This window comes from Archocentrus centrarchus, chromosome 12 (assembly GCF_007364275.1).
Source record: "Archocentrus centrarchus isolate MPI-CPG fArcCen1 chromosome 12, fArcCen1, whole genome shotgun sequence".
NCBI lineage: Eukaryota > Metazoa > Chordata > Actinopteri > Cichliformes > Cichlidae > Archocentrus > Archocentrus centrarchus.
In genome coordinates this window covers 9,819,201-9,837,003 of record NC_044357.1, presented here as the reverse complement: position 1 = coordinate 9,837,003, position 17,803 = coordinate 9,819,201, and the positions used below count along the sequence as shown (strand labels likewise).

Sequence of the window (17,803 nt, the reverse complement as noted above, 5' to 3'; positions counted from 1 at the left end):
TGATAGTATTTTTTTATATGTTAAAGTGATGAACTATCTGATTAATAGACTTGTGCTCTTTCCCCTTTTTTTTTTGCTCCCTTTCTCTCTCCCTTTTTCTTCTCTTTATTTTCCTCTTCTTCAGCCTGTCAGCTCTGGCTGTTACATAGTATGTGGAAAAATAACTCAGATAAATAAAATAAAGGGTTAAAACATCAACAAGAAGAGCCTATTGAGAACCTATAGAGCTCATCTTGAAATAGCAAATATGTTTGGCACAACAACGCATTCAGATCACAGTTCTGCTTGCAAGATCTACCAGACATGACAGGCTTTAAAAAAAAAAAAAAAAAAAAAAAAAGTCCATCATAGTCCCTGTCCCAAAGAAACCACACCCCAGCAGCCCCAATGACTTCAGGCCCATAGTGCTCACCTCTGTGGTGATGAAGTGTTTTGAAAGACTCATCAAGACATTCATCACCTCCTCACTGCCCACCACCCTCGACCCACTACAGTTTACATACCGGCCAGACAGATCCACAGATGACGCCATATCCTTCCTCCTCCACAAGACCCTTTCACACATAGACACTGGTAAGAGGGAACTATGTGAGAGTGCTGTTTGTAGATTACAGCTCAGCATTCAACACCATAGTTCCCTCCAGGCTGGTCTCTAAGCTGCTGGACCTGGGCCTGGGCCCATCCCTGTGCAGGTGGGTTCACAGCTTCCTGACCAGCAGACCACAGGTGGTACGAGTGGGTCACCTCACCTCATCCTCCCTCACCCTCAACACTGGATCCCCCCAAGGCTGTGTGCTCAGCCCTCTGCTGTACTCACTGTACACCCATGACTGCGAGGCCAAGTCAGAGTCCAACGTCATCATCAAGTTTGCTGACGACACTGCTGTTGTGGGACTAATCTCTCACAATGAGGAGACAGCCTACAGGAGAGAGGTCTCCCGCCTGGAGAACTGGTGCCAGGAGAACCACCTCCTGCTCAACGTCAGCAAAACAAAGGAACTGATCGTGGACTTCAGCAGGAAGCAGCAGAGGGACTACCATCCACTTGTCATCAGTGGTGCTGAGGTGGAAAGAGTGGACACTTTCAAATACCTGGGAGTGACCATCTCACAGGACCTGTCCTGGACTCATCACATAAACATCACTGTGAAGAAGGCCAGACAGCGTCTCTACCTCCTCAGGCGGCTGAGAGACTTCAAGCTCCCACTCAAGGTGCTCAGGAACTTTTACACCTGCACCATCGAGAGCATCACCACCTGGATGGGAAACTGCACCAAGCAGGACTTCATGGCCCTAAAAAGGGTGGTTCGTTCAGCTGAACGGACCATCAGAACCACCCTCCCCAACCTGCAGGACATTTACACCAAGCAGTGCAGGCTGAGGGCCATGAAGATCCTAAAACAGCCCAGCCACCCTGGACACTCTCTCTTCTCCCTGCTCCCATCAGGCCGGCGTTACCGCTGCCTGAGGACTAAGACTGAAAGGTTGAAGAAGAGTTTTTACCCACAAGCCATCCGTCTGCTCAACTCTGAGCCCTAACTGGACCATTATTGCACAATGTAAATATTATAATTTATAAAAGTGTGTATAGTGTATAGTATATAGAGTATAGTGTGAATTACTTTTTTTTTTTTTTATTCTTCTTATTTATATGTGTGTGTATATATGGTTGCAGGTACAAAATACATTTCACTGTGCATTGTACTGTGTATAACTGTGCATGTGACAAATAAACACTATCTTAATCTTAATCTTAATCTTAAGCCTATCCCAGCTGGCATGGGGTGAGAGGCCGGGTACACCCTGTACAAGCCTGTTGCAGGGATAACACAGAGAGACATGCAACCATTCACACTCACATTCATATCTATGGGCAATTTAGAGTTTCCAATGAACTTAACCCCAGTAAATGCATGTCTTTGGACTGTGGGAGGAAGCCAGAGAGCATGCACACAGAGAGGGAGTGGCCTGGGCCATGGTGGAATCGAACCCAGGCCTTCTAGATGGTATTCTAGCTAACCACCGCGCCACCGTGCTGCCCCACTTTTATTGTGTTGGGTTTATTTATTTACTCAATAAATAAATGACAAATGCTTAAAAGTAAACTGCAGAAAATGAATTAATAAGTAGTGGCTGTAGCAGATAGAGAGCAGACAGATGGTGGATCAGTAGTCACCAGACTAACTTCACAGCCTTTGGAAGATATGTTTATCTTATTTATGGCCTTCCCAGTCTTGGAGAAAAATAAGTTTATCTTATCCTTGAAGGTTTTCCCAAAAAAATCAAAGTCTGTGTCTAAGTGTGTATAGGTCACATCACCCTGTTGTTAGGTACAATAAAACTGCCATGTCATGATTAGGGACATGTGAGGGCAGGAAGGCATGTGCTTCTTTTACAGGGTTCATATTGCTGATTAGAAGAAGCTTGTGCCATGAGGCCGGAACCAGCCACTGGACAAACCAATATGAGAAGGCCAAGTCTAAACCATGGCTCTCTCCATCTGTTTTGAATTGATAGTGCTTGTAGATAGTGGTAGTATAAAGTGTTATGTTTAGCCTAGAATCTACACCCTTTTAAGAGGGGAGTCACAGCCAGCTGCTTCGATGGCCTGTGATTTTTCTGCCCGTGTACATGTGATGTCCTCTGATTCTTTAATATTAAATGTTTTAAACTAAAGTGATTTAAATGTCTTCCTTCACAAATAATAAAAAAAAAAAACACGGCTTAACAACTGCTCCCACAATTTTTAGGCAGTTTTCAGTGAAAAGGCTGTACAAATCAGCTGTGCCCCACCTGCTCAGTACCAAACAACATGATTAGCAATTGACTTGTGGATATAGTGAACAGTTACCAAATATTGACAGCACACACCTGAATGCTCCAGACCAGCAAACGTCTAAAACATCTGCCTTTTGGCTTGTTTTTGTAAAATAAACAGTGACATGATGTAATAAGTCATTTGTCTTTGTGTTTACCTTATTTAGTTCCTGATAAGATGATTTTATATATATATAATTATTATTATTATTATTATTATTATTATTATTATTATTATTATTATTATTATTATTATTATTATTATTATTATGCTCTGAAAACCTTGAAAGAGGCTATACTTTTTTTCACATGACTATAAGACCCATTTCTCAATTTTTTCAAATGAGGTCACATGATTTCAAACTAGTCATTAAATAATTTTGATAAAATAAGATGGTTTGTGTGCATCCAACCCTAGTGTGGTAAAGCTGCAGTGTATAAATACCATCGAAGTATCGAAACATGTGGGATTAGTTCCAAATACACACCTTCTAGGAATCCTGTACTCTAACAACTGAAATGTGAAGTTTATTATTTTATGGCCAGAGTCTGTCAGTCTATCTGAAATGTGTTTTTCCATCTTACACCATCATGAGTCACGTTATTCAGCTAATCCTTGAGCTTGAGTAGAATAAACATGGTATTCATGCCACTAGTTGCACAGTTTTTATTATCCAGGTTTATGGTCTTCACTCAGAATTGTTCCTCATGTTGTTATCCACAGTGTCACAGGTTTCTGTGGCAAATGAAACAAAGTCATTGTATATACAAAAGCTACAAGAGTCCCCGCCCGAAACCTATGTTTGACCGTATTTCTGTCTCTGTTTCCTCATTGCCCAACTGGGTGTCACAAATATAACCTATTACTTATTTACTTGTTCCTCTGTGGCTTTTAGCTAATACTGCACTGATCTGAACTTCTAACTTCAGGATGCCTAAAGGAAAAAAACAGGGAAAAAAACAATTGCTGAAAAGCTTTTATGCTTAGTGTTTATTAATATTTTTGATTTCTGTTTTTAATAGAAAAAAATCTTTCTCAAGGTCTTTCGTTTCTGTGTTGTAATGCTGCAGGCCAGTAACCACAAGCTAAAGCGAAACAAAAAGACTCCCCTGTAAATAATTCAAAGCCTTTTTATAAGAACTAAATCCATGAGACAACACTAACATCGATCCCAACCCAGCGCAGTCCAACTTTTATTTATAAAACCAAAAAAGGAAATCTAGTGGGTTTTTCCCTCATGGCCAAAGCTGAAGGTGATAACCGTGAACTACAATGTGCTGGATTCACATCTACATAGGGGCCATTGTTGCATATCAGCCCTTTTCTTATTTCTTTCTACTGCCATTATTTCCATTGTTTGGGATGCAACAGGTTTGTGTTGAGCAGAAAGAAGCATAAGGTGCAGAAAAGCCAAATGTAAAGTCTCCATAGAGGGCTGCAGAGTCTCAGAAGATTACTATGATTAAATAGAACAATATATATACACAATGGCTTCAGATCATGCTAAAACAAACTGCAGTAATTAATTGTATATTTCTGACTACCGCCAAGGTGACAACCGCCACAAGCACATAGATGGCAATTTATTATATTGTTTCCTAAAAATGATCATCAAGCCTACCAGCTGACCAAGGGCAATAAATGATTAGAGCAAAAAAAAAAAAAAAAACATTTCCTGCCACAAGTATAGAAGGAAGAAGGAAGCACTCTTTACTGATAGTATCTTCACCTCCTCTACCCTCTGGGGCGAGGCCTCCAGTCCCTCATACAATATAAAGAGGCTGAGTACGTGTGATGCACTACCTCTAGCTTCAAAGAGCATCTGAAACCCTGAGAGAGCATCCAAAACCTTCACAGGTAACAAGATGTTTTCTTTTCTGGGATATACTTAACATTACATGAATTTAAGAAAGAAAATACAATTATGTTTCATTTTGTTCTTTGACTGGCTTTATTTTTATTTTGTTTCAGAAATGCTTTTTTCTGTCCTGTTTATGCTGGGCATCTGCCTGGTGCCTGCTCAGCTTAAACCAGCAGGTAAGTCTTCACACTGCTGTTTGTTCAGTAATATTCATGCTTAACTGATTTCTTTTTCCCCGTCACATCATAAGGTTGTTGATTTTCTTTATTTCTTTGCAGGTGAATATCTTGGCAGCCCTTTCCTTCAGCAATCTTTTGAAGAAGCAAGGAAAATTGTGGATGATGCATACAAGTACTCCAGAGAAGAGTAAGTTCATCTCATAGGCTTTCTTTTAAAGTAAACCTGCACAGCTACACAGTGAAAAGCTGCTTCTTTTAAGCCAGTAGTAACAGCATAACTCATCAGTTGAAAGAAAAAGAAGAAGAAGTTGTGAAATCTCCAAACAGACCTCCAGGTTCCACCTTCTTCTTCAACTATGTGGCTTTCCCCCCTCCAGGAGTCTGAGACGAGTCCGCAGGGACGTGGTGAGTCCTCACGATGCCCTTCGACTCCTGAAGCAGCCTCGCGGTGACACACGCTTAGCTGTGAGATCCGCAGACTACATGGCACAAACCATCCGTCTGTTGCAGGAGAGGGTGCATCATGTGCACAAGCGCTCACTCAATGCAACAGGTCAGACATGCAGCACATACACAGAGACAACATGCACAGTGTTTGCAGTAACTTTTCTTGGTTTGGTTCACATCCTGAGGGGGTTTGTGTTTCGTGATGCAGACACAACTGAGCACTTCAAAGCTTTAATTCACAACTAGACATGTGAAGCTGCCAATGCTTTGTGGATCCATTAAATATTTATGTGACATTTTTCAGATTTGCTCACTCCCGAGGATCTGGAAAAACTTGCTGAAATAACTGGATGTGCAGTTCGAGTCAAAGCACCGCAGTGCGTCACCACACCAAACCTCAACAAGTACCGCACAATCACCAGCGTCTGCAACAACCTGTAAGAGAAACCCTGTATTATAACTCCTGCAGCACTTCTTTTATGAAATTATTGAACACTATTCTAAAATTCCAACATATAATATAAAACTTGAACATGCTCATCTAATACACCTGAATATTTGAGACTGTAAATCGCAGAAGATGTGTGCACTTCCCTTGGAGTTTCTCAAGTTGTGTTTCTAAACATGGTGGGTTTTTTTGTTTTCTTTCAGAAACAATCCTCGCCTCGGTGCCTCCAACACCCCCTTCACCCGCTGGCTGCCTGCTGAATATGACGACGGCATCTCCCAACCCAAAGGATGGAACAGAACCCGGAAATTCAACAACTTCTTGCTTCCACTGGTAGGACAGATATGTCAGAATTTAATCAGGGTTGGCTGTAGCTCAGCAGTAGGTCATCTACTAATCAGAAGATTGGTACTGTAGTTGGTAGTTTGATCCTTGGCTGCTCCAGTGTGCATGCCAAAGTATCCTTGGGCAAGATACTGAACCGCAAGTTGCTTTCTTATGAGTTTGTCGGAGTGTGAATGTTAGATAGAAAGCACTTAGGTGTGGAAAAAAGTACTTGTCTGAATGGGTGTGAAAGAGTGAATAAAGAACTGTGCTTTGAGTGCACGAGTAGAAAAACACTTTATAAGAACCAGTCCATTTACCATATAATTTGGATGAATATAAAAGCCAGTTTTTATATCAAAACTTGTACGTTCTTTTTCTTCACTCTCAGGTGCGACAAGTGTCCAACAATATCCTGAGCACGGCAGACGCAGACGTGTCTAGTGACACACAGTACTCTCACTTGGTGACCTTGTTTGGTCAGTGGAATGACCACGATCTCACCTTCACACCCTTCTCGCCCAGCATCCGCTCCTTCAGCAATGGGGTGAACTGCGAGGAGAGCTGTGAGAGCACTGAGCCGTGCATCCCCATCCCGGTTAGTGTTGAAACAACAATCCAAATGGTGACGTGTTGTTTTCACTCTATGTGACCGGTGGTTTTCTCACTCACTTTCTCTTGTCTATAAACAGCTTCCTCCCGGGGACCCCCGCTCACCGTTGTCAAAGTGCATCCCTTCATTCAGATCCGCCCCCGCTTGCGGGACAGGATACAGTGCTTTGAATTTCGGTGGAGAGCCCAACAAGAGAGAGCAGATCAACGCACTGACAGCCTTCCTCGATCTCAGTCAGGTGTACGGCTCTGAGGATAAGCTCGCGCTGACTCTTCGCAATCTCACTGACAATGGTGGCTTGTTGCGGGTGAATACAGAGTTCAGAGATAACGGGCGTGAGCTGCTGCCCTTCCACAGTCTCCAGGTGAAAATGTGTGCTACTCGCAGAAGAGTCACCAATGATACAAACGCCAGGGAGATTCCTTGTTTCATTGCAGGTTAGTCATCTCAGGAGTTTTTTCATTTGTGCTGACTCACTTTTTGAATCAGCCTCAAGTGGTCATTCAAAGAACTGCCGTTTTTGGCACATTAGTTTTATTTTTCCAATACCTGAAGTGGCAGCTCAGTTATTACTGCTCTTTAAAGCTGCTCTAAATTTAGAATCTAATCAATGTTCAAAAATGTGATGCTTGTTTTATTTCTGTCTGTGAGGTGATCCCCGTGTGGATGAAAACATTGCTCTGACATCCATTCACACACTGTTTTTACGTGAGCATAACCGCCTTGCTCGTGCACTGAAGAGGCTAAACCCACACTGGGACAGTGAGACGCTCTACCAAGAGACGCGCAAGATCATGGGTGCTTACACACAGGTAGTTAAACTTCAGAGTCAGCTTTTATATTCTCTATCATGTGACATTTGCTCAAATTAAATCCCTGTCTTTCTCAGGTGTTCGTGTTCAGAGACTACCTGCCACACATCGTTGGTATTGATGCAGTGCACAGACAGCTTGGCCGCTACCCAGGCTACAATCCAAACGTTGACCCCAGCATCTCCAACGTCTTTGCAACTGCAGCTTACCGATTCGCCCATTTAGCCATTCAACCAGTTTTATCCCGTCTGGATGCAAGCTTCAGGGAGCATCCTCAGTTCCCCAGTGTGCCCCTGTTTAAGGCCTTCTTCACACCCTGGAGAATTGCTTTTGAAGGTGAGTTACATGAAGAAAACCTGTTGGATTTTGTTTTTTCTCTTCTGTCTCAAACTGTCAGACTAATTTTTCTCTTCTGTTTCCAGGTGGAATTGACCCTCTGCTGCGTGGTTTGATCGGCCAGCCTGCTAAACTGAACACCCAGGATCACATGCTGGTGAACGCTCTGAGAGAGAAGCTGTTTCAGTTTGTACAGCATATAGCCTTGGACCTGGGTTCTCTCAACATGCAGCGAGGGCGTGACCATGGCATCCCTGGTACATCCCTCATTCGCGTTCATGTTTTTCCTTCTAGTGTTTCATCACTTTATGATTGTGCTCAACTGTGCTAACTTTATATCTTTTACTCCTTCAGGCTACAACGCCTGGCGCAGGTTCTGTGGTCTGTCTCAGCCCAGGAATGAGGCAGAGCTGGGTCAGGTCCTGAACAACAACAATCTGGCCCGCAGGCTCCTGGAGCTCTATGGAACCCCTGACAACATTGATGTTTGGCTCGGAGGTGTTGCAGAGCCATTTGTGCAAGGTGGCCGTGTCGGGCCTCTGTTTGCCTGCCTCATCGCAACCCAGTTCCAGAGGATCCGCCAGGGTGACAGGTCTGTATGTCCCTGAATACTCGCAATCCAATCTTGGATATGGTTTTTATAATTTATATCTCAGATCATCAATGTGCTTCTTTTGTTTCTAGAAAACTAACATAAACCCAGTGAAAGTACAAGGTCACAGTCTTTATTTGTAAAATTCTCAGGCTCTGGTACGAGAAGTCAGGTGTCTTCACCGCACAGCAGAGAAATGCTCTGTCTCGTGTCACGTTGTCCAGTATTATCTGTGACAACACTGGGATTCAATCTGTCACCCGTGATGCCTTCAGTCTCATGTCAAGAAGCAACCGCCTCGTGTCGTGCTCATTGGTGCCTCGCCTGAATCTGGCTGCCTGGCGGGACAGACAATGCAGCTCAGGTGAGACAACACTGGAACAAACACTCAGCACCAATTTCACAGTGAATTGTCACACACTGTGGTCTAACCTGATGATTTTTATGCTTTCTGTTGTATGAAAGCCTTTGTGTAACATGGTGTTTGATCTTTCAGGTGCACCTGGATGTTTTGGATTCCGTGAAGCAGAGGTGAGTATTAATCACTAACACGTGCTAGTCACAGCACTCACACGTCTTTACATGCCTTGTGGCTCAGGAGGTATAGCGCATCATCCGCCAATCAGTCAGTTGTTTGATCCCTGGGTTCTCCAACCTGCCTGTTGAAGTGTCCCTGGCAACATACCGAACCCCATACTCACACACCAATGCATCCAGGTGTAGGTGTAGAAAAAAGCACTTGTGTGAATGGGGCTTGTGGTAAGAAAGTGGTTTGAGTGCTCAAATTGATTAGAAAAGTGCTATAAAAGTATCAGTCCATTTTCTTCACATCTTGGTAAATCTGACCTACAAAAACATAAAACAAACATTTAGAGTTTACTGATACATTCAGATTTTTTTCATTTAACGTCTGAAAATTCTTGATATCCAGGATCTGAACGAGGCAGAAAACCAGGACTTTGAGGGCAATGACATCACCGAAGACCTCCAGGGCAATGACATCACCGAAGACCTCCAGGGCAATGACATCACTGAAGACCTCCAGGGCAATGACATCACTGAAGACCCTCAGGGCAATGACATCACTGAAGACCCTCAGGGCAATGAGGTATTCTCCTCTCTTATCTTATTATGCCACTGTCAATTCATCCTTTTCTACAGGATTTACAATACTGAGTGTTTTATAAATAGCTCAAAATATTTAAATATATTTAAATATTAAATATAGAATCTAAATGTGTTTAGAGAACATATTTACAAAGCTGGTTTAGCAGGAATATTATACATAAAAAAATCATTCAAAGGGGCTCCCGGGTGGCTTAGTGGTGAAGCTGGTGACCACATACAAATGCCATGTTGCGGAGCGGGCGGTGCGGGTTCGAGTTCTGGCCTGTTGCCAATATGCCCGTGTATCTTTCCCCATTTTCTGTCTCTCTCCACTGCTGATAAAAGCATGCTGTGGCCAAAAAAAAATAATTCAAAGTGGGCAAAATGAAAAGAATGAATATCAACCAATTTTTTTTTGTATGACCTTATTGAAAACAGCTGTTAACTGTAGCAGACATGAGGTTAAAAATTTGTTTCACATATGTGATGCTTAGAAACTCAGTCTGCATTCTTATTGCTTTGTTTTGACCTGAGAAAAGTTGTCCCAGATAATCCTCGGAGATAATTGCATTGAGTCAGAGCTGGAATTGTAAATAACTAAAAGCCTGCAATATTCAATACATGTTTAGAGTATTCTGAAGTGATTTACATTGTTGTTTCTCTTTAGTTCCAGTAGGACTTCTCCAGCATTCTTGCCTGAGTACATCCATCTTCAGAGAGAATCATTTGTTCCCATCACCCTATTTACATCTACATCTGTCAGGGAGTTCAGTGCTGGTCATCGGAGGAGCGGTGCTTCAGCTGAGAATGGGAGGCCAACTGTCGCTTGAGACCAGCGTTGTGACCACAGCTTCCTCTCATGACAAAAACACTGAACTGCATTTTCCTTACATTAATTAGGTCATAAAAAAAAAGAGCATTATTAGGGAGAAAATATAGCTTTTTTTTCTTTTCTTTTCTTTTCTTTTCTTTATGGCTAGGTTAGGCCACATTATACAACTGCACACATTTGAGTCTTTGAATTTTAGCAAGAAGCTTAAAAATGTTAAATGTGATTTCAACAGATATGTTTGGCCCTGTTACAGCATGCAGTCTACTGTATAAAATTAGTAATTTCTCAGGTTGGATGATGGGATTTACTAGTATTATTTTTTGAATGCCTTGAAACTGTTATATATTTTTCCTTTGTTTAGAGAACTTCAATACAGCTTGTCCATCTTATGTTGTAGCATGCATTCAATAAAGAAACTGAGCTGAAGTAATCTTTGTGCTCCTGGCTTCTTGTTAATGAGACAAAGGAAATTATTTATGGTGTGAACTGCAAATTCTCAAGACACTTTTCTTAATTACCTTAATTCCCTTGGGTTTCACCTGATGGTTTTCTCAGTGTTTATATCAGTTTCAGCATGTTTTCCCCTCATAAGTAATCATATAGTGTTTCAGATACACATCATTTTAACCAAAACTGTTAAAGGAAAATTATACCAGGTTACCTGCCTATTCTAACTGATTTTATCTTAGGAAGTGCCATTAAACTACAGATTGTGCTAAGAAAAGATATGTTGTCCAGTTTAACTTCAGCAAATCATGGATTAAAATGCAGTAATCTGTAAACGTTTTCTTGCTCTATATGTCCTGTAGGTGGAGCTATTTAACTTTCTAAAGTATCATAGGTGAAGCAGAAAACTTGGATGTACAGATTTACAGTACCGTGCAAAAAGCACAGTACTCTGAAAAAGTCTTAAGTCACCCCTCATTTCTGTATATTTTGTTTCAAAGTAGACTTTACTGTAACTTTTTAAAGTGGTCTTGAGCAACAGTTCTCCAGACTTTTTGGAAGTATTTCTTTGGACATTGGCTGCTTTTTCACTAATTTTCAGTGCAGTCCTTGGACCTGACCATTTCAGTGGAATGTACTTTTGGTTTGTTAAGCCAATTAATGCTGACCTATGACTCATTCAAGCATAAAAAATCTAACTCAAGTGAAGATCCAGTGTTGTGTCTACACACAACAGAACCAATTTGAAACTGTATCTTTAGACACTTTGTTTCTAGCAACCTGTCACACAAGCACATCATTTGTTCCATTAGTTGAAAAATGCCAAAGATAAAACAGTTTAACAGGCAAAAAATAGTATTTTTGCATCAACAAGGTGATTCCGAAAGAACTATTAGCCAAAAAAAAAAAAAATTGCATCTCTCAGCATGCTGAAAGTCATCTTCTTAAGAAATAGTAAAAGAGATACAGCTGGCCCTTCATTTCATCCATCTATTGCTCACTGAAGCCTCATCAGCAATGGTCTCAGTGAAAGTGTGGCTGTCAAGAACCCATTCTTAAGGAAGGGAAACAGGGAGAAAGGCTGAGGTATGCCAAACTGCACAAGAACTGGACTGAAAATCAGTGGCCACAGGTCTGATGGAGTGATGAATCCAAAAAGATTGTCATCAATGCGTATGGAGGAGGTCAGGAGAGATAAACAACAGCCGTCTGTAAAACCTGCGGGAGGCGCTGTCATTGTTTGGAGCTGCACTTCAGCCAGTGTAGCGAGCTTGTCAAAATTTATGGAATTATGAATGCAGAAAAGTACCATCAGATTTTGACCCTATGTGCACCTATATCCCATTTTCTTAGCATAATGAGGGGGTTCCTCAAGACTTTTCACAGTACTGTCTACTTAAATATTTGCTTTAGTCATCAGGCAGAGTTGATACTAAACCTGTGAAAAAGCTCCCAGACATGGATTAATAAAAAATTCATCAAATCCAGTCTTTTCATCAAACCTTAATTAAAGTCTCAGAAACTTTATGCAAAATTCCATTTGCAGTATAAATTTTTATAATATCTTAATTTTTTAAAATCAGTTTGTGCACACCATCCCCCCTTTATGAAAGTAATTTCAGCTCAAAGCTTCAAAGTGCATCTGCTGCAGAAATGTTCTCCTTCAGGCTGTTTATGTTACCAGGTGAAAAGCTGAAACACCTACATGACCTGTTTAAGTAAATGAGGAAAAATTACATCTTGTTTATTTGCTGATTTGCAAGGTGTGCAGTTTTATTATTGTAAAGGTACTACAGCACAGAAGTCTGAACCTGACCATCATGAGTTGGTTGTGATGGAAATGATGGACTAACACTTACTTGCTAAGATTTGTACCTGTGGTTAGCTTACTGCAGGTTTTCCAGCCCACCTGGGCTGCATGTGTTCACACTGCGGAAGGAAAATGGAGTATCCAGAGGAAACGGGGGTGAACGTGGGAAGAAACATGCAAACTTGTACGGGAATGAGGGACCAAGATTCAGACACCAAACTTTCTTGCTGAGTCCAGACAACGTCCTCAAAGTCCAAGAGTGCATTTATTCTCGTGTTTCTGAAACTTTGCTGCTCTGGAAACCCTCAAACTGTTGCAAAATTCAGCAAATCTGTCCATAAACTGAACTTAGTGTTTTCTTTCTTGATGAATGACATAAAACAGTATGAAGGTGGATGAATAGTGGTTTACTAGGCTATGATTACAAAGTGGAAGCTTTCTCCACAGCTGCCTCACCCCCACTGCAGCTGCCCTCAGCTTTACTGATCTTTATTGCTTTTCATCTCATGTCTTGCCATCCCAGCCCCCCTCACGTCCTCAATTTGTTGTTTTTGTTCACTTTCACTGCTCCCATAGTTCTCAGGTAGTTCTCAGTGAAAAAAGGCTCTACAAATCAACTGTACCCCACCTGCTCAGTACAAAACAGCAATGTTAGCAATTACCTTGCAGATCATTAGCAGCTAATGAGTCAGATGTTTTCCTCGGGTAACATCTGAGCAAAGAGAACACACATTTTGGACTGACATTGGCCACTTCAGTGATGTGGTTGCTGTTTGTTGTTGTACCCCAAGTATGTTCATTTAAATTTGAAAATTCACATCGTGTTAATAGCAGAGGCAAACCCCAGTTCAAGTCTGATCAGGGATGCTGATAAAAGTGCAGGTTCAATGTGCTCACCAAACAGTAACTTGTAGTGTTATTGGTTACAGCTGCTCCTTATCTGATTATTGACTGATTAAATAAAATAATCACTTCTTTAACACGGAATAAAAGGAGATTCTGGGGGTGAGAAATATAAATCAGCATGAGCCACTGCATAATGTAAAGTTTGCTGGATTTTGTCTTGATAAAGCGTGCCTCCTCCTCCTCCCCCCCTGGTTACAGAAACTACAGTGTATGTGCAGATTGCCACGTAGTCCACCAGACTTTGTGTGTGTGCATGTGTGTAGTGCAAGCCCCAGCTTGGGTGCTCCAAGAGTAATGGAAACCCAGCATTTATGAGAGAGGAGAAAATATTTGAATTGTCTGTTTCTGTCATAGAGGTCTGAGCTGAGCTGAGCCTTATTCGATGAGGGAGGAGAAATCTACTACTAGATATGTAAACACGAGCGTGTAGAAAACTGTGCACGGTGGGATCAGAAGAAGCAAACTGTTGAAGGAATGAAGGTTGGAGTCTTAGGAATAAGAGATAGCAAATAGGCTTTAAGTGTGTGTGTGTGTGTGTGTGTGTGTGTGTGTGTGTGTGTGTGTGTGTGTGTGTGTGTGTGTGTGTGTGTGTGTGTGTGTGTGTGTGTGTGTGTGTGCGTGTGTGTGTGTGGTCCCCCTTTCACTGTGATGAGATCATCACGATGACATGAAAATGAATACAGGAGACATTATAGAAAGTTATATTCATTGTAAAACTGAAGCTGGATTTTAAACTGGTTTTAAAGACTTGTTTAAGTCACCAAAGTAGCAATGTGGGATTACATCATAGTAGTAGGTTCCACTAAAAAAAAAATCAGACATAAGGGCAGATGTTGAGTCAGTGATTGCACTAAAAACTGGTGTTCATTTTCTGATAAATTTAGCATTGTGAAAGGATCTTTTTTCTCCCTTTTTTGTTTTTTTTACACTGTGGCATCCTTATGCAGGAGACTGTTCCCCCTCCATATTCTGCATCCCAGACGTGCATTTATTCAAATTCTTTTAGCTCAAATGGGTGCCCAGAAAGTCAGGAACCGGGGTGAATTCCAACAATGTGGACAAAAGAACTGGGTTAATTCCTTACAGATGTGTCTCCGAGCTGTGTGAGCAAACACTGTGCTGCCCTCGGAGGCGGGAGCAAGGAGAAATTTCAATGAATCATGAACAAAATACATCAGTGACCTAGTACAGCTGGTTCTGACCGTCTCTCTGGAGTTCCAAGGAAGAGAAGAGGAGGCAACCCAGGAACACGTGTACAAAGTTTTCACTCTCTGGAATAACTGTTGGTATGCAGAATGTATGTTAGTCATCCTGAAAGCAAAAACACAGTCAACGTGCAGCTACATCTGTAGCAGATTTATTCCGGAAAATACCCTAAATAGCTGAAAGTCAGGCAGCTAAACTGCATCTAGAAGACAAACAAGCAACATTTGCACTACAGCAGTGGCTTTTCTTGCTTTTCTTGCTATCGTATAAGTCAATTTCTCCATCATTTACTGCCATACTTATTGATCCTGATTATTGTAAAACCAAGTTCCTCTACTTTATCTGGATAAATGAGTTGTATCTTTAGTTTTAGATCAGCTCGTATAAAATATATTCTCTACGTGAAGAATATACTTTTTCAAGCTCATGAAACTCATTTGGCTCTGACTTGCACTCACAGTTTGCACAAGCTTAAACCTCCCGTGACAGCGAGATGATGAGTGTCTGTCATTATCCAAAAACAATACAGCTGTCTTAACTGTAATTTACAGCATGATTCAATCAGTTTACTCTACCATTAAATTGAACCCAATCTCAGTCTGTACAGTATATTTAGTTCATTTAATTCATAAATGTTTAGCAAAGTATTCATATTTTGGCTTTATTTTGCATGTGATCATTTATTTATTAAACAGATGTTGTGTTTGCTTAATTGCTTGTGTTTATTTAGTTTATTCTAAGGTCTATTTTAATGTACTCAATGTAATACAGCTAATGGGACTCCAGTTTGTGACTGCATGTGGTGCTAAGTTAGAGAAAATGTATTATCTCCCCGTCAGGGAATCGAACCCCAGTCTCAAAAAGCTGCGATTTGATTGGCTGTTACCGCGTTACACCTATACGCGATGGGCCTCTGTATGTGTGGCGCTGTTTCTCTGTGCAAAAGTGTGCCCATGATTCCTGTTTTTCTTACATTTGGAATTTTATAAAGAACCTCAGTGAGGTTCCTAATTATGTCTGACTAAATGGTGACTGAACAGTCTGAGGCAGACAGATGAGGAAGCTTGAAAACACAGCCACATCTCCATAAGAACAAGTCTTATTCAAAGGCATCTTTCATTGTGAGCTTTATCACTGAGAGGATGATTTACAGTATAGCCCATATAAAAATGTTTACAACTTTGTAGATCTCGGTGTGACTTTTGGTCTCTGATGAGTCACTGAAAGGGTTTTAATAAATCCTCACAAAGTGTAGAATGCACGCACCAAAACAGCAATATCTGGCTATAGATTCAATTGGGTGAGAATTTCTTTGTAAAGTGCAACACTTCTAAAAATACCTTCATTGTATGTTTTCACCTTTTGAAATGTGTTAATTTGCTGTACGAAGCAGCATTGTGGTAGTGACACTTTGAGCTTTGACACTGATGGCAAAACCCATTTATGCAGTTAAAGAAAACTAAGACCAGATTTGAAGGGACACCTCAGGTTAGAGAGGCAAGGCTGAGATGGTTTGGCCGTGTGCAGAGTAGAGCTAGTGGATATATTGGAAAACGTAGGTTGAATGCTGAGCTGCCGGGCAGGAGGAAAAGAGGACAACCTCAGACAAGATTGATGGACGTAGTGAATGAGGGTTGGTGTGCAGAGGAGAATGCTAGGGATAGGATGCTGTGGAGGTAGATGAGCTGCTGTGGTGAAGGTGATCTGATATGTGAAGAACAAAGAGTAATTGCTCAAAAAGAGCCAAATGAAACTGGTTGTGAAATTAAAAAAAAAAAAGTCTGTTAAAACAAGGGTACAGGGGTAACTGTCATGGAGAATGCATTTGTGTACAACACAGCACACAGCAACAACAAAAATGCACTATGGGAGATTTTCATGGTGCACAAGTGGCACAAGTCATTTTTGGACAGACAGAAGAAACAGAGAAAGAGAAATTTCAATTGCTCCCTCATCATCATCATCATCATCATCATCATCATCAAAATCAATGAGGCAACCTTGAGAAAACCCCAGCAGCCCCATAATAACAAGCAGAAACTGCTCCAGTGTTATTTCTCAGAAGACTGAGCAGCTTTCAGAAATAAGTGTGTGTGTGTGTGTGTGTGTGTGTGTGTGTGTGTGTGTGTGTGTGTGTGTGTGTGTGTGTGTGTGTGTGTCCTGAAGTAAAGGTTAAATGCTTTAAATGGTGCTATTATCATTTTTTGTGACACTATGAGCACCACTTAACTCAATACAGCTGAAGGTAACTCCCAGCAGGAGGTTTTAGCTTCGGCAACATTTTTTGCTTCTCTTGTTTTGTTTTATAAATTTAAGACACAGGTGTAGAATATGCCTATCAGGTAACTCCTTCAGGTAAGAAAACAGCATGTAGCACTCCAGTATTGTTTGCAGTCATCTGCCAGCTAATAATGAGACAATAAATGGCCCATGATACAGCACATTTGTGTTTATGTCTTCCTGCATTTATTATCCAGCATGTGTCACATGAAGTTAAGCTCTTTTTTAAATGTTCTTTTTTTCCCTTTTTTCTTCACATCTTGACTAAAATGAATCAAGATGTGTTGTGTAACTACTTTGCTTGCTTGTGGACCTTTTGTTTTTCAAGATATATTGCACTTGTACATGTTGGAAGCATATATAATGTAATCTAATCCAGAACTTTTGCCTTTAAGTCAGTAGTTCTCATAAAACTTTGTGATGAGAAGCTGTAAAATCCTTGAGACCGTTTGCTGTGGTTTCGCAGCAGCCTTCCTGCGGTCATTTGTGTAGATGCTAGAAAGAATTTCCTAGTTTGCTAAGCAGAGAAAAAAGAAGAGAACCGTGGATTAAGTTTCCCAACCTATGCATTATGCATCTGGTGTTACCAGCAGGGCAGTGATTTGACTAGGCTGCAGCAAATGACTTGGATTTATCAGCAGAGGAGCTTGAGTTCAGCAGTCAGCCGCCAGACACAGTAATGCAGATATCAAGTATCACCAGAGGTTCCTCAAAATAGGCAAATTGTGACCCTTTTAGAAAATAAGATGCATGTGATGTGTGTTTCACGTTTTCAGCATAGCTCC

General features: G+C 41.2%; 1 protein-coding gene across 1 annotated transcript; it reads left to right on the top strand.

Annotated features, from left to right (window-relative positions):
• Positions 1 to 4,627: 4,627 nt before the first annotated feature.
• Positions 4,628 to 10,470, top strand: LOC115789370 (eosinophil peroxidase-like). The gene is made up of 16 exons (XM_030742758.1): positions 4,628 to 4,675; positions 4,790 to 4,855; positions 4,958 to 5,045; positions 5,236 to 5,411; positions 5,610 to 5,742; positions 5,957 to 6,086; positions 6,469 to 6,675; positions 6,770 to 7,127; positions 7,342 to 7,502; positions 7,580 to 7,838; positions 7,925 to 8,095; positions 8,193 to 8,430; positions 8,583 to 8,794; positions 8,927 to 8,961; positions 9,362 to 9,538; positions 10,205 to 10,470. Exons 2-16 carry the CDS (start codon positions 4,792 to 4,794, stop codon positions 10,211 to 10,213), a joined length of 2,418 nt encoding a protein of 805 aa, XP_030598618.1. The 5' UTR covers positions 4,628 to 4,675; positions 4,790 to 4,791; the 3' UTR covers positions 10,214 to 10,470.
• Positions 10,471 to 17,803: the final 7,333 nt, after the last annotated feature.

Coding starts and splice junctions, on each gene's coding strand:
- LOC115789370 (XM_030742758.1), top strand. CDS start 4,792: ATGCTTTTTTCTGTCCTGTTTATGCTGGGCATCTGCCTGGTGCCTGCT. Junction 7,128..7,341: donor GATTCCTTGTTTCATTGCAG/GTTAGTCATCTC, acceptor TCTGTCTGTGAG/GTGATCCCCGTGTGGATGAA. Junction 8,431..8,582: donor AGGATCCGCCAGGGTGACAG/GTCTGTATGTCC, acceptor TAAAATTCTCAG/GCTCTGGTACGAGAAGTCAG.